Source organism: Chiroxiphia lanceolata, chromosome 1, assembly GCF_009829145.1.
Source record: "Chiroxiphia lanceolata isolate bChiLan1 chromosome 1, bChiLan1.pri, whole genome shotgun sequence".
NCBI classification, from domain to species: domain Eukaryota; kingdom Metazoa; phylum Chordata; class Aves; order Passeriformes; family Pipridae; genus Chiroxiphia; species Chiroxiphia lanceolata.
Genome location: NC_045637.1, coordinates 155,680,706 through 155,697,072, shown reverse-complemented (window position 1 = coordinate 155,697,072; position 16,367 = coordinate 155,680,706). Strand labels below are relative to the sequence as shown.

The following is a 16,367-nucleotide window of genomic DNA, read 5'->3' as shown; positions in this document are numbered from 1 at the left end:
GGAGCGGGGCGAGGCGGGCGGGGCCGTGCGGGGCCGCGGCCTGTGCGGGCGGGGCGGCGCGGGCGGGGATGCTCCGGGGCACCGGGGGCGCTCGGGGGTCCCCGGGGGGACGGGGGAGGCCCGGGGGCGTCCCGGGATGCTCGGGGAGGGCGAGGATGCTCGTGGTGACCCCGGGGATGCTCCGGGGGCCCGGGGAGGCTCGGGGTGGGCGGGGGATGCTCGGGGATCCCCCGGGCGCGGGGCCGGCGGGGAGAGCCCCGGGAGCGCGGCTCTCCCGGGAGTCCCCATCCCTACCCAGGGGTGCCTCGCTCCCGCTGCTCTCCCGGGCCCTTTCCCGGTCCTGGCGCTCCCTCCCCGCCTGTGGCTCGTCCCGCTGTCGCTCCCGGCTCCGTTCCCCCCCGTGGTCGCTGGAATTGTCGCTCCGGGACAGCCTTTTGGTTCCCGGCGCTCGGGGGTGTCCCGGAGCATCTAACGCCCCGTCCCACGTCCAGCTCCTCGTTCTGCCCCATCCAGCCGGTCAGCAGCGGGAGTCCTGCAGGATTAGGGTTGGGGAGGAAGGGTTTCCTGCACGGACCCGCTGCTCCTTGGCCCAAATAGCCAAAAGTCCAGAGGAATCAATACTGAGGTGGCCTGTTGGCTCTGCCTGACCCCGGGGCAAGGACTCCTTGGGGCTGGGTTGGGACCCAACGGGATTTCTCCTTTGTTCTCACCACAAAGCACTCGGGGCTCTGCCTCTCCCAGCACTGCTGCAATATCCCAGCAGGCAGGAATCAGAACTCCTGTGCCACTCACTGCATTGCTCTCAGGGATGTGGTTTTTCCTCATGGAGCCGTTTTCCAGTGGGTCAAGGAAACCCAGCAAAGACCCAATTCCCATCCTTTGGGGTTTCATCCAGCATTTCCTGTGCCACATTCCCTGGTTTCACTCTCTGCCTTCGCAGCAGGAGCACTGAGTCTCCTCTTAACAAACTTCTGGTGTCCCTTTTCCCACCTGGGATTCTGGTGTTATCCCAGTGTGAGGCTCCATGGTCCCATGGATTCTCGTTCCAGCTGTACCACTGCCTGTTCTGTGTCATCATGTTTCACTTCTTCCCAGTCCAGTGTCCTGGGAGCCCCCACACCTCTCCTTCATCAGACAAAATACGTTTTGTGTCTTCCAGTGTCCCCTTTTTGTGCTGGTCCTGTGTCCCCTCGTTTCCATGGATGCTGATCCAGCTGCCAGAGTTGGACACTTCTTTTTATTTGGGATCTGGATCTGCAGCACCAAACCCTGGGATTTGCCCCAGGCTGCTGGCTGGGCTAGAAGTGATTCCCAGGTCTGGATCCTTGGTGTCCAGATCCAGCAGATCTGCCCCTGAGGGACCCAGTGGTGCAGGGGCTGGGCTGGGCCTTATCCTGACCTCCCCTATCCCAACTCTTCCCTCTCTGCCTGGGCCTTGTTCCCACTGGATGCTCAAGCCTGAAGTCCTCCAGTTCCTCCATGTCATTCCAAAGGGATCCCTCATCCATGGGATTCTGTTCATGGACCTAAATTATTTGATCTCTCCATCCTTTATTCTCCTCCCTTGTCCAGCCCAGCTCCCACCCAGTTTGACTCTTACTGGTTCCCAGTAAAGTCCTGTCTCAGCTGGGATCTCCAGACAGGGTTATAAATAACAGCTGGGTTGGAATCTTGCTTGTCCAAGGGGCTCTCGGTTGTTTGTCTTGGAAGTTCATCCCTGGAGGGTTTTCAATGTTTTATTTCCTTGGTCTTGAGCAGAAAATACCATTTCCATCACTTTATCCTGCATTTATTCATAAAATCCCAGGCTGATTTGGGTTGGAAGAACCTTAAGGATCATCCAGTCTCACCCCCTGCCCTGGGCAGGGACACCTTCCACTCTCCCAGGTTGCTCCAACCTGGCCTTGGACACTTCCAGGGATGGGGCAGCCACAGCTTCTCTGGGCAACCTGTGCCAGGGCCTCCCCACCCTCCCAGCCAGGAATTCCTTCCCAATATCCCATCTCACCCTGCCCTCCTTCAGCTTGAGGCCATTTTTGGATGAGCCCCCCTGTCCCAGTGTGGCTGAGATGTTCTTTGCTCCCTTTCCCCCAATTCCTGCTCCACAGGGAACTTTGCAGTTTCTGTGCCTGGAGCTGCTCTCCTTGTCCCCGAAGGCTGATGGAGACGAACTTCCCTGTATTCCCTGGGATACCCTCGGTCTCTCCAGGCAAGCAGCTCCCCCTGCTTTGGTCAGGCTTAAGAATTTGGGAGGGAGCTGTGGCTGATGCCTCCATGACTTGGATTTACCGCAGCATTCCCGATCCCACTCCTGGTTTTCTCTCTCCAGTGATTTCGGGGTGTTCCTGGGTTTGCTCCTCTCTGGAGTGACACCAGACTCACACAGTTTATCACAAACACCGCTGGCTTTGAGGTGGTTTAGCCCAGGCTGGGGTGATCCCTGTGGAAGGGGCTCAGGCTGCCATGTGCTCCACTCCCTGCAGTTCCATGTGCATTCCTGCCGGGATGTGGCTCCGCTGCCCCTCGGAATCTCTCCCCCAGAGGAGCTCCCTGGCTCTGTCCCTGCAGGGAGCTGCTGACCCCGGGGCTCTTTGCTCTGACATCCCCCCCAGCACACGGCTCTCATTGTTACAAACTCACATCACCCTGGGTTTATTTCTCTAATCCTTGGAAAAGCCCTCGTGTGGCCTTGGCAGCCAGGGCAGGTTCATTCCCTGTGTCCCTGGGGAAGGGAATTCCTGACCGAGGTGTCATGTCCACAAAGGGGGGGGGATTATCTTAAGCCCTTTTTGCTGCTGTTGCTGAAGGAATTTGTCGTTGGTTTTGCTGAAAGCAAAAGTGAAGAATTTGAATGATAATTGCAGGCTATTAATTGCATGCACAGGAAGTCATTCAGAGGGATTTGATGTCTGTGGAATCACAAAATACCCTGAGCTGGAAGGGACCCACCAGGACCATGGAAGTGCAGCTCCAAACTTTGTTCACTTTGTATAAATGAGGCTCCTCAGTCCTCACCCTTCTGATACAAGGGGGTTAGAAAATCCCTGTTACTCTGTTCCAGGAGTTCCTGCAATGTATTTGATCTCTGGCCTGAAATAAAGCACCACAAAACACAGATGTTTTTTTCTTATTTGACTGAAAGCTCTTTTAGTAAGAAATTAAAATAAGAAGTTTAACACACTTTCAGCAAAGAAGGTTATCAAAAGGACTTCTCTTTTTTCTGTTTTTTTTTTTTTTTTTCCTTTGAAAAGGAGAATAATGGCAATAAGTGACTCAGTTCTGGCCTAATAAAGGTTTTAAAACCTCCCCAAATTTTTGTCACTGTGGAGGCAAAGCAGAAGCACTTGAAACATTTTGAAGAAAATATTAATCCTAACTTGCTGTCTCTCCTTGCTCCCTCCTGCTGTCCCAGGAAGCCACCCTTCCCACGGGGATGGAGATGTTCTCGCTGAATTCCCTCAAAGGTAAGCCCTGACAGCTCCCTCAGCTCCAGCAGAGCTTTGCCTTGGTGGAGTTTAATGCTTGGGAGAATTAAATTGCTTTAGGAACAGGAGGTGGCTCAGCTGTGTCCTGGTCAGTGCAGCAGGGAGGGAATGTGGCAGGAAAGCTGTCCCGAGGAGGGACAGGCAGAATTTCAGGGAACAAGGGAATTGGGAAGGGGAGGAGCCCTGTGTTGTCCAGGGGAGACCCTGGATACTTGTTTGCTGTTTACCTCAAAGTAAAGGCCTTTTTTTCCCTTTCAGTTTTTCCCTCCTGAACATTCCTGCATCCTTTAGTACCAATTCCATCTCCCTGGGGTTTGGTGCTTTAACACCTGGCACTGTCTCCATGTCCCTTTTCCCCACCATTGCTTTGCCAACCTTTCCTTCAATCGTGTTTTATCCTGAGGAATCCCTCCAGTCACTGGCTGGCTTCTGGTTTGATTTGTTGTCCTTTCCTGAACTCTCCTACTTGGTCTTAAATGAGGTTTAAAGAATGGAATAAAATATTCCAGCTCTGGCTGAAGCAGAGGGATCACTCCCTCCCTCCCAGGGAATTCCTCCCTCTGCTTTGGCCCTGGGGGACCCAGCAGGGAGCCCAGCACTGCCCTGCTCCCGAGGCACCAGCACTGGGGGCTGGATTTAAACCCGGAATTCCCGGGGTGCTTTACACCTCCAGGGCAGCAGTGATGGGAAATGTGGGAATGAAACCCTCTCCTCCAGCAGACAGCGTGACCTGGGGTGGAGTTGGGGTGGAGAGAAGGGACTTTCCCACTGAGGGCTGGTGGTTTGTGGTGGCCAGGCTGGCTCTGGGACTGGGGATTCTGCAGCCCCTGGGATAAAGGAATTCTTTAATGAAGCTGGGCTCGTTAACGAGCTGTTGCCTCTGCACGGGCCTGGCTGGAGGAGCTGGTCCGGCCCCAGCCCATCCCAGGGAGCTGCCAAAGCCTGGAGGTGGCTCTGGAGATTATCCTGTGCTGGTTAACGCTGCTCCCTGCAAAATGAAGATCCTGGGAAGGGGCCACTTCTGGAATTTTGTAATGGATTGAGTCGTCACTGCTTTTCTGTGCTCACAAGATAATTTCTGTATCATTTCTGTGACAAACCACCAGCCCTCACCCCTGACTGTGTCCCACAGACTGGGACTGACTCCCAGCCTCTGCTCCCAGACCTCCCCATCCCACTGGCTGTGTTTTTCCCAGACTTTCCCCAGACATTGACTTTATTCATCTGGTTTGTTGGCTTTGCCTTCCCCACCATCTCCTGGGGATCTCCCTCCCGTGTTCCTTCTCTCATGTTCAGGACTTGAAACAACTCTGTAGCCATGGTTATAATTTGGTTTTCTTCCCTGCTGGACAGTTCATTTGCCTCCCCTGGAGCTGTGGGAAACACTAAAAACCCCAGCAAATACATCAAATTAAGCTGTTTCACAGTAGATTTCTCTTCCCAGAAGATATAGGAATTTTCCCAGCCTCCCTTTCCTTCTAGTCCTCCTTGGAGCTTTTGTTTCCAAACCACCTAAGCTTATTTCTGAATAAATAGTAAAAATACTAGTAAAAAAATAAAAATAATAGTTTGTACAACGTGCTATCAAAAGATATACACAATTAATCCTCTTACATTGAATGACTTGTTTCCCTTTTTAGTGATATGGATGATTTTTGAATGAACAATCAGCTTTGAATGATTTTTTTCCCTTTTTAGGGGAACAATGCTCTTAAAATCTGTACTCTAAGTGCCAGATTAACTTCATGTCTTTAAAAAAAATGCATTTGTTTGTGTCTTCTGGTGCTGGTTCAAAATCTGGGGTTTTTTGTTAGCATTCAGATCTTTTTTTAAGTAAAAGAACTTACAGAGACAAACCACAACTAATGCAGAGGTGCTAAAAAGTGTGAGTACAGAAAAAGGCAAATTTGGTTCAGTGACACTTTATTTTTTGAGTGTTCAACTCCTCCAAAGTTGGGGGTTTTTTTTAATAGAGGGGTTTATTTGATAACTTTCCTCTTCTTGAACCTCTTCTTGTGGAGCTTTGTAAAACTGAACTTTGCCAGTATCATAGTCAATATTTTTGTGACTTATTGAAGATTTCTCTTTCTGATTTAAAAATAAACAGGAATCACTGAAAAATCTCCTAAAAACCCCCATTTTTCATCCAACTATTCATGTAAATTTTCACTTTATAGAGAGAATGCTCATAATAAAGTCTTTGACACAAAAATGAGACCTTGCTTTAAAGAAACACAAAACTTAATGGTTGTCCCAGGTGCAACCAGGGCTGATAAAATTTATATAGATTGATTGCTTAGAATAATAATTCAGATTTAAATAAATAAATCAATCCTGTAGGGTTGGAATTTCAGCTCCACAGCCTTGAGAATTTTATATCTCGAAAATGGTGATTATGTGAAATAATTATTGATATATGTGTATTATTGATATATATGAATTGATTACTGTCATTTATATGTGAAATAATTATTGATATATATAAATAATAATTATATTAAATAACTCATGTAGAACCAAATCATAACTTGGAATAGGGAGAAGTGGGGAAGAAGGGGAAGTCCTGATCTATTTTATGAAGATTATAAGATCTTTAGAGAGATTTTAGACTTTACAAAGATTTAAGATTTTTTTTTTTAAGACTTAAGATTTTATGAAGATTTAAGGTTTTATAAAGATTTAAGATTTTTATACGGGTTTAGGATTTTATGAGGATTTTGGATTTTAAGACCTTTTTAAAGATTTATAAGGTTTTAAAATCTCATAAAGGCTTTAAGATTTTTGGTGTTTACCTTAAATATTTGTAAATAATGGGCTGCAGGATGAGTTATTTTCAGTACCATGCTCACGGATTGCCTGGTCTGGGGGTGTGGAGCTGGGAACAAACCCCAGAGGAGTTTCAGGTCCCAGGGGAGTTCCCGAGGTCACTTGTGTGAGACCATCCCAGAGCTGGCTTTGCCTGCGGGGGGAAGGATTGAGAGGAGAATGTGTGGGAGTGGAACACGGGGCAGGAGCTGGGAGCAGGGAATGGGGGGGAATGTTCCCTGTCCCGGGCAGGTGCTGGGAGCAGGGAATGGGGGGATGTTGTGTTCCCTGTCCCTGGGCAGGAGCTGGGAGCAGGGAATGGGGGGATGTTGTGTTACCTGTCCCAGGCAGGTGCTGGGAGCAGGGAAGGGGGGGATGTTGTGTTCACTGTCCCAGGCAGGTGCTGGGAGCAGGGAAGGGGGGGATGTTGTGTTCCCTGTCCCAGGGCAGGAGCTGGGAGCAGGGAATGGGGGGATGTTGTGTTCCCTGTCCCAGGGCAGGAGCTGGTGCTGGGAGCAGGGAATGGGGGGATGTTGTGTTCCCTGTCCCTGGGCAGGAGCTGGGAGCAGGGAATGGGGGGATGTTGTGTTCCCTGTCCCTGGGCAGGAGCTGGGAGCAGGGAATGGGGGGATGTTGTGTTCCCTGTCCCAGGGCAGGAGCTGGTGCTGGGAGCAGGGAATGGGGGGATGTTGTGTTCCCTGTCCCTGGGCAGGAGCTGGGAGCAGGGAATGGGGGGATGTTGTGTTCCCTGTCCCTGGGCAGGAGCTGGGAGCAGGAATGGGGGGATGTTGTGTTCCCTGTCCCAGGCAGGAGCTGGTGCTGGTTCCGAGCCCCGGCCGGGGCAGTTCCCGGGAAGGTCCCTGCGCTCCCGCGGGGCTGTGCTGGCACAGGAGCCCCGGGAATGTTGTGCGACCTTCCCGTGTCCTGGCACGGCAGGACAGCAGCTCCTTCTGCCTCTCCTCTCTCTCTCCTTCTCCTCCCTCTCAATTCTTTTCCATCCCTCTCTCCTTCTCCTCCTTCTCCCCTTCTCCTTTCCCCACCCTCCTTTTCCTTCTCCTCCTTTCCCCCCTCCTTTAGCTTTCCTTCTTCTCATTTTCCTCCTCCTCCTTTTTTCCCCTCTTTCTCCCTCTCCTTCTCCTCCTTTTCTCCTCTCCTCCTTCTTTTCCCTCTCCCTCTCTTCTTCCCCCCTCCTTCTCTCCCTCTCCTTTCCCCCTCTTTCTCCTCCTTTCCCCCCTCCTTCTCCCTCTCCTCTTCCTCTCCCTCTCCTTTTTCCTCTCCCTCACCTCCTTCTACCTCTCCTTTTCCCCCTCCTTTCCCCCCCTTCTTTTCCCTTTCCTTCTCCTTTTCCCCTCTTTCTCCCCTCCTTTTCCCTCTCCTCCTTTTCCCCTCTTTCTCCCCTCCTTTTCCCTCTCCTCCTGCTTTCCCCGTGTCCTTTCCCCCCTCCCTCCCTTCCCTCGCCATTCCCTGCGGGACGCGAGGCCTCTTCCCCCCCCCCGGCTCCCTCAGCCGCTCTCGGTCCTCCGGCCCGCCAGGGGGCGCTGCGGCGGGGCGCCCCTCCCCTGGCCGGGGGCGCCGGCGAGCCCAAGATGGCGGCGCTGGGGCTGCTGCTGCAGGCGGCGGGGCCGCTCCGCCTGTGCCGCCCGCCCCGCGGGCTCTGCGCGGCCCCCCGCGCGCTCTGCTCCGCGCCCAACGGCCCCGCCGAGCCCCGCCGCGACGAGGAGGACGAGGAGGAGCCCGACGCGGCGCAGGGTGAGCGGCGGCGGCGGCACCGGCCGGCGCTCGCGCCCCGCGCGGCCCTCACGCAGCGGAAGGGAGGGGCGAGCCCGGGCCCGCGGCTGGGCGGGGGGAGCCGCCACATCCCTCCCTCCCTCCTTCCCCCATCCCTCCCTTCCCTGCCTTCCCGCCGCTCCGCCGGCACCGGGATGCGCGGCCAGGGCGAGGAGCCGCCGAGCTGCGCAGGTACCGGGGGGTCTCCGCGGGGTCTCGGGGAGCGCCTTTGTGGCCACCCCGGGAGCCCTTTGTTGGGTTTCCCCGGTGATTCCCCTCAAGGTCGCCGAGCCGGGGCCTGGGCGAACCTCCGGCCGCCTCCCAGCGCTGACGCGGGAGGAAAATCCCGCACGGAGGTTCGGTGGGAAGGGGGATGGCTCGAGGAGCGCCCGGCCCGCGCCGTTGGGGCCGTTCCGCGCCTCCTGCCGGGATCCCGCCGGGATCCACCTGCACAGCCCACGGACACACGGACGGCTCGGCAAGGTCGGGCCCCCGGCACCGCCGCGTCCCCAAACCCCGCCGGGGGGATGGCTCTGGGCAGGACCCGGGAGGCTCTTCCCGTCGGGGTGTCGGTGGTGCGCGGGGCGCAGGTGGGAAGGGGAAATCCCGGGGCTCGGAATCGTTGCCGTTTTAAAAGATCGTTCAAAGCTGTGTTTTGATGTCGCGTTTTGAAGCGCTTTTTGTTGGATTGTGGAGCGTGGAGAACACCTGGAGTTTAGAAAGATGCGAGTGGTTTTGTGCCGGAGGTTGAACCACGACATTTTCCCTTTGTAAGTCGCCGGTTTGGTTTCGGTTTTCTTTCATACTGTGCAATCTCCCGCTTTGGAAATTTGGGTCATTATTACATAAAACTTTTTCTTTTTTTCCTGCCCCTCATCCTTCTGTGTTTGGTGCTTCTTTCCCACCCTCCAGCACTTTTTTTTTATTGTTATTATTATTTGCTCTCAGTAGTTTCTGGATTCTTTGGGTTCCATTTGGCTTTCAGAAGTTGCTGAGCTTTATCTTGGAGTTCAGAGTCAGATGGGCTTTTAATTGTTGCATTCAAGCTGTTCAACAGAGCAAATTAACTCCCTGCTAAAGCAAATGCAAACCACCCCAAATTATTGTTTAATGAGCTGGTTCAGGTGTTGCCTGAGAAAAGTAATAAACCAGGATTCGTTTTTTCTTTCCTCTTTTGTACTTCATTCCTCAGCACCTCTTTCTGAGGTGTGTTTTTTGTGAGTCCTCAAGTACTTTTATTGCTGGTCTTTGGTTCACCCTTCCAGTTTGTGTGGTGGATTGACCACAGAAAGCTCTTTTGCTGGGAGTTTGGTGATATTGGAATTGTTTCCCACTGGATTTATTGGATGAGCAAGTGAACTCCCTCAGGGTCTGCTGAGCCTGCCCTGCCTGCACAGCTGCTGCTTGAACGGGTGCAGGTCAGAAATGTTATTTTGCAGACCTCTTTCAGAGGTCAGTTCTGAGCCCTTTGTTATGAGCCTTGGATACAAATACGGAAAAATGAGCTCTGAAGCCAGGCCAGCCTGGAAGAGCCGGTGTTAGATCCCTGTTAACACCTGAGGCTTCACTCCTTTGGCTCAGACAGTGGGTTTGGGGAGCTCAGCCAGGGCTGTGGCACTTCCCTCTTGTTCCCAAGGTGATGTTGACCCCTGGTTTGCTCCGGGATCTCCCTGGGAGCTGATGAAATGTGCTGGTCTGTGGTGCCACAGCAGGGTTGGGGCTGCACTGGGGCCCTGATCCCCTCCCAGAACAGTCTGGTCCCACCTGTCCCAGTGTCTCCAGGGCAGGTTGGCCACTGCTCCTCCTCCTCGGCTCATCCCACGTGCCTTTGGAGAAGCCTGCTCTGCTTTCCCAGGTTTTGAGTTCTTGTTCAGGTGAGAGTTTCCTGTGGGTCTTTGTTCTGTGTGTTGGAAGGAGCCGTGGTCGGGGTCGCTGCTGATGGTTCGAACCCCCCAAATCCCAAAAAAGCAGAGCTTTGGTGTGCTCCAAACCAAGCCAGGTGGAACCTTCTCTGCCTCCAGCAGGACGTGTCTGGGCTAATTCCTGATGAAATGGATATTATGGAGCCACAGGGCTTTCTTCTTCTTCCCTGGGGATTTTTGATGTGTTACAAACACCCTTCACTGACTTGGATTCATTACTTGAATTTATTGTATCTTGGGGAGTTTTGTCTTTAATAGTTTGTCCTCGCTGCTCATTTGTTGCTTTTCCTGGGAAGAGAATTGGAGGGAAGAGGGAAACTAAATGGACCTAATGCTCCTCTGTTCTCCTTGAGCAAGACTTTGGGCTGGTTTATTTATACCCTTGTCCCCAAGTGTCTTCACTCCTCAGATTTGTTGGGGTTTGTAGGAGGGTTGGCCGCTCCAGCTGGGTGGTTTGGTGGGTTTGGGGCCTGGTTTTTGGTGGTTTTGGTGTTGCTTGCAATTATCCTGGACTTTCACAATCAAATTAAGCGAAGCACTCACTGGCTTTGAGGAACTTTAATTAGTTAATTGGCTTCTTTGATAGCCCCACCCTGACTTGTCTCTCTCCAAGGCAGAGTTTTAATATTCCTGCATGATCTCTGAGCCATGGTTGGGGTATCATATGTGGAGTTGGGCACGAAAATCAGCTGAGTTTTGGGAGCATTGGGCTCCACTCCCTGTGCTCCCACTCACAGCATTCCCACCCAAACACCCATTCCCAGCTGTGACAGAGCTGAGACGCTCCTCGCAGGGAGATGCCAAGAAATCCAATTTGGCAGGGAAGGCAACACTCTGCAAATCCAGTCCTGCAGTTTGGGGTTGTTCCTTTAAAGGCTGCAAGTGAGGGATGGCTTCCTGCAGGATGAGATCCTTGAGTTCAGGAATTGGGGACATGAGGGGGATCCATCAGCCCCTGGTGTGTCAGGTGGTGCTGCTGAATGTGCCCTTGTCAGCTGGGAAGCAAACACTGTGCCTCCTTGGGAGCTCTGAGCCTGAGCCGCCGGCCAGAGCCGGGCTCTGTCACTCACAGACCCTATTTTTCGCTCCAGAACAGATTAAATATTTAGTCTTCACCAAGGAGTCACCTCAGAGGGTGAGGAATTGGCTCTGTCGTAGATAGTTGCATTTTGGAGGGGCATTAAAAAAATGTGCTTCTTGCACTTCTTGTCCCAGAATTTCCCAGGTTATTGTTTTTGAAAGAGGAAACAGTTGGAGGCCAAATAATCCAGGCTGGTCCTGGAAGTTTGCTTTTTAGCTTTTCTTTTTTATGCAGTGAATTTAACGGTGCATTTGGGAATTGTGGTACTGCCCCTCCCTCCCTGCATCCCACCAATGTGGAATGGGATAGAACTGCAGAGTGCCAAAGTCTTGGACACTTGGCCAGTTTTCCTGACCAGGCCAGAGTGTGAATGTGGTGGAAGTTGCCTGAGTGGGTAGAAAGAGCACATTTGCTGTACAGTTACAGGAAACTGGCTCGTGGTTCTTTGTGGGGCTGAGACCACTTTCCTGCTCTCTTGGCCAATATATAGGAGGTAATTCATGGACAAGTGGTTGGTGATAAATCACAGTAATTCCTGCAATTCCCTTGGAGTTGTCCAAGGCTTCTGAAAGTGTTTCTCTGAGACCCAGGTGGTTCTTCTGTGGTTTGCAGGAAGAAGTTTCAAAGCTGGGTGTCCCCAGGAATTACTTTGTGCTGAACTGTGGGTCAGCCTGCTGGGTTTTTTCTGGAGAGGGCGATATGGCTTTTCCCTCTCCCTTAGCCAAGCATCCACAGGATATCATGTGTCAGGCCTGCAGAGTTTTTCTCTTTCCATGAACATCTCTGGAAGTGTCCAAGGCCAGGTTGGATGGGGCTTGGAGCAACCTGGGCTAGTGGAAGTGTCCCTGTCCATGGCAGGGGCTGGAAGGAGATGATCTTTAAGGTCCCTTCCAACCCAAACCATTCCATGATTCTCTTATCACCTGGAGTTACTGTTTGTCTTCCTTACAGCAACTCTGGAATCAGGGTTTCCAGCAGAACATGGTGGCACATCTTGGTGATGCTCCAGTGAGTGTGACTGTTGGCTCGATTCTCCTTGGATTTGGTGGCTCAGTCAGAAATTCCAGTTGCTGCTGATACCAGTGATCGTGTGGCTTCTGATTCATTGCAGAAACCTCCCCTGAATTCCTGCAGAGGATTTAGAAGCCTCCTTAGAGGGAGTGCTCCCACCCAGGGGGGTCTGCAGGGTGGGTAACAGGGTCCTGACAGCCTGGGGAGAGCGTGTGTGGGATGAGATCCCATCCCTCTCCCTGTTCCCTTGTGCTGGATTTGGGTACCTGCAGGGCTGTGGTGGCTGATTTACTCCTGAGCCCAGCAAATCCCATGTATTCCATTTTTCTGCCTTGGCTTTCTGTTGGATTAGGGCTGTGGATCATCTCCCTGCTTGTCTGGGTCAGTGGGAGTGTTGGAGCCTGGGAGAAGGGGCTTATTTCCCGTTGCTGCCACTGACTGGCTCTGATGTGTTCCTTGTGAGCCCCTTGATTTAATCCATGGCTGGGGGGCTGTGCAAACCAGAACTGTTCAGAGTAGTTATTGCTCAGTTGGGTTTTGGTACTGAGGGGTGATATTGAGCTGCTTTTGCCTCCCTGGTGGGGAAATGGCACCAAATCCCTGCTGGTGACAGAGGCTGGACATGAGCCAGGTGTGCCCAGGGGGGCAGGAGGCCAATGGCCCCTGGTTTGTACCTGCCCTGGGGTGACACAGGGCACCTCCCATCCTGGGGGCAGTTCTGGGCCCCTCAGGACAAGACATGGAGGGGCTGGAGCATGTGCAGGGAAGGGAATGGAGCTGGGAAGGGGCTGAGGGAGCTGGGGGGGCTCAGCCTGGAGCAAAGGAGGCTCAGGGGGGACCTTCTGGCTCTGCAACCCCCTGACAGGAGGGGGGAGCCGGGGGGGGGTCGGGCTCTGCTGCCAGGGAACAAGGGACAGGAGGAGAGGGAACAGCCTCAGGCTGTGCCAGGGGAGGGTCAGGTTGGACATCAGCAGGAATTTCTCCCTGGAAAGGGTGGTGAGGCCTTGGCAGGGGCTGCCCAGGGAGGTTTGGAGTGCCCAGCCCTGGAGGTGTCCCAGGAAGGCCTGGCCGTGGCACTGAGTGCTCTGGGCTGGGGGCAAGGTGGGCATTGGGCACAGGGTGGGCTCTGTGACCTTGGGGGGCTTTTCCAGCCTGGATGGCTCCATGATCTTGCTGATGCCTGGAGTTGCTGTGGGTGAGCCACTGAACACTCCTTACTTCCCTCTCGGTAACCCTGAGACACAGATGCTCCCAGAGCTGCATGGAGCAGGTGTTGGAACATGTCTTTGGACAGGACTGCACAGGAACTGTAAGACATTTAGTTCCTCTCTGTTTTTTTTCCAGATTCCAGAGACTTATTAAAGGAATTTCCACAGCCTAAAAACTTGCTCAACAGTGTGATTGGACGAGCCCTGGGCATTTCCCATGCAAGGGACAAGCTGGTCTACATCCACACTAATGGGCCAAGGAAAAAGGTAATCCCGTGGGGCTGGAGATGTGAGGGACAAGGGTGGGAAGGGAGCCAAAAACCTGTAATCCTGGGAGGAACTTTCCTAGAGAAAATCGGAGGAGTGTTTCAGTTCCACGTAAAAGTTGCATTGTAATCTTTTAAACAAGAAATATTCTCAATTCCTGCCATCTCTCCTAATTTTCACATGCTTTAACAGGTGTATAAATGCAGGTGCTGGCCCTCTTTCTGTGTGTGGAAGGAGGGATATTTTTCTTTTGGGTAACTTGCTGTATCTGGCTTTTCCCAGCAGAAAGACACGTACTCTGTGCTGAAATGTGCTCCAAGGTGGCCCACTACCTCAGAAAATTAAAATTTAAAGGCTGTTTTTTGGGCCTCAGTAGGCCTAGATTTGGTTGTAGATTCCAGTAGAACAAATGCCACAACCTGAAACGTCCAACTGCAACCAGAAGAGAAGAATTTGTGTGCGATGAGGGAGGTTTCTCATGGTACTTAAGGGCAAAACAAAATACAGACTCTTTTTTTTTTTTTTGTGAGGAATTCCAAGCAAACAGTTTTCCAGGTGGTTTGAGCTGTCCCTGGGCTGCGAGAGGCCCAGATTGCAGGACACACCTCCCGGGTGCTCCGTGGGCAGGGCTCTGCCTCCTGCTGTCACAGCACAGCTCATTCCAGAGCTGAGAGCCCTTTCCAGCTCAAGTTTAACTGGAACCTACATTCCAGGAAAAGACTCCGTTCTGACCGATTAACATTTTCCAATAACATTCTGTCTGAAATTTCCCAGACAGTTTTTATTGCCACATCCTTTTAAAGCATCCCTGAATTTTAGGGATACATTAGTAATGGTTACTTCAGAGTTCTTCATGATTTGTGTTTGTTTTTCTTGCTTTTCCACTGCAGTTTCCTAACTTAAGTTTTGGAATACCACAGCCAGTGCCTCATCCTTCAACTTTGGAATACCACAGCCAATGCCTCGTAGTTTTAGTTTGTGTAATCAGTTCACATTCTTGCTGGCACTTCAACAGATTAATGTTGGGGATAACTTCAGATTAAAACAAAAGGCTAAGCCAGGAGCTCCTGGAGAAAACGAGGGTTGGATCACAAAAAAACCCCCAAACCAACCCAACAAAAACCAACCCAGGAAGTGTGTGGGGCAAGGACAGGTGGGACAACCCAGAGAGCTCCTGGTTGGAAGTGACCCAGGGGTTTTTGTGAGCACTGAGTGACTTGGCCTTCAGGAGACACCTTTTTTCCTTGCTTTTCCACGCAGAGCCCGAGGCAAAATCCGTCGGAATTTCCTCCCGAGAGCTGAGGTTCCCTGGCAGGTGGGCAGCCAGCCAGGGCAGGCTGCTGGGAAGGCAGGAGCCTTTGCTCCAGCCTCGGAGGTGGGGTTTTCCCAGCGGATCTAAATGCCACCTTTCATCTGTGCTGCAGAGACAGGAGAGAGTTCCTTAAGCATTTCCCTCCTGGAGCCTTCCAGCATCTGCAGGGCTGGGAGCAGATGGTTTGGAGCAATTTTTTGATGATGGCAGGGTTCAGCTTTCAGCATTCTTTGCCTCTGCAGGTTTTTAACTCCCATTTAGAGGATGCTCCCATCCAGGGGGAGTTTTGGGGGGGCTGTGGTTCTCCCAGTGCTTGTGTTGGGCTGGAGGTGGATCCTCCTGTGCCTGAAGGAGCTGTCTGGGGAGCTGAGGCAACCTGCCGCTGGTTGCATTGCAATAAGGAAGCAGTTATGGAGATTTCCTAGCTGGAATCCTGTTGGAGAGGGCATGTTGCTCTGGGGCACGGTCTGGTGTGCTGCAGTGAGCAGAGAATGGTCCCTGAAATGGAATTGCTCCTGGAATGAGCTCCTGGCATTTATTCCTTGGAGCTGACACACTGTGACACTGCAGCCTGGCTGGACTCAGCCTGGCTCAGCCCTGCACTCCTGTGGGACTGTGGCACCTCTGTGCCCTGCTCAGGCTTTTCCTTCAGTGCTCCTGGAACGGCACTTCCCACGAAGGCACCACACAGGCGCTTTGTCCACAGTTTCCTTTGCCCAGAGTTGAGAGGTGGCTGCAGTGGGTGTGCTCCTGGGGGAGCAGGGGAGAACTCGGGCTGTGCTGGCTCACTTTGCTGGCTGTCTCTGCTTTTCAGAAAGTCACTCTGCACATCAAGTGGCCCAAGAACGTGGAGGTGGAGGGCTATGGGACCAAGAAGATCGACGCGGAGCGGCAGGCGGCCGCTGCGGCCTGTCAGCTCTTCAAGGTGAGCTGGGGGCACGGGCCCTGGGGGGTGCAGGCCTGGCCTTTGGGGATGGGAATCTTCTTCTCTCTCTTTGCCTGTTCACTCTCTCAGTTATCCTGTTAGTCGGGGGTGGAGAGTGAAGTGTTGAGTCTGAATCCATTTGAGCTTAAAATGCCACTTGTGTCAGCCAGGCATGAACTCACTAAGCCCTTGGAGTCCCGTTCCTTGTTCCTTGTGTCCTGGACCTCAGTCAACTCCTTAGTGTCAGCATCTGCAGCGAGTAGAGCTTCCCTCAGGTGTGTTTGCTCTTGCTGTTCACTAGGGCTCATCTCTGCCAGCCCGCCTGGGTGTGTCTGCAGTCGCAGGAGCTTCAGATCCTCCTATTCCCTCTTCATCAAAGCCACAGTGTGGCAATTACATGTTCTGCTTTACTGTTACTTTTAAGTTACGCTGGGAGTGGTTTCAAAACTTGAGGATGCTCAATAGGGCTGAGTTTGTAAAGTCCCAGTAAATCCTGGCCCACCCTAAGGAGCTGTGTGGGGCTCGGAGCCGTGCCTTGGGAAGGGAGGGCAGGGACCAGGTTCCCTTTGGTAAGAAATAGTGGC

At 52.7% G+C, this 16,367-nt stretch overlaps 1 protein-coding gene across 2 annotated transcripts in view; it reads left to right on the top strand.

Annotated features, from left to right (window-relative positions):
- The window catches only part of DHX30 (DExH-box helicase 30), a 30,974-nt gene that overhangs the window by 170 nt on the left and 14,437 nt on the right, over positions 1 to 16,367 (top strand). The window contains exons 2-4 of one of the 2 annotated variants that reach the window (XM_032686497.1): positions 3,413 to 3,464; positions 13,416 to 13,546; positions 15,673 to 15,783. In XM_032686497.1, the coding sequence (XP_032542388.1) occupies positions 3,434 to 3,464; positions 13,416 to 13,546; positions 15,673 to 15,783 (273 nt within the window). In that variant the 5' untranslated portion in view covers positions 3,413 to 3,433. Of the gene's footprint in view, positions 1 to 3,412; positions 3,465 to 8,079; positions 8,250 to 13,415; positions 13,547 to 15,672; positions 15,784 to 16,367 lie in introns of those variants that run through there. The other variant, XM_032686488.1, reaches the window with a different exon arrangement.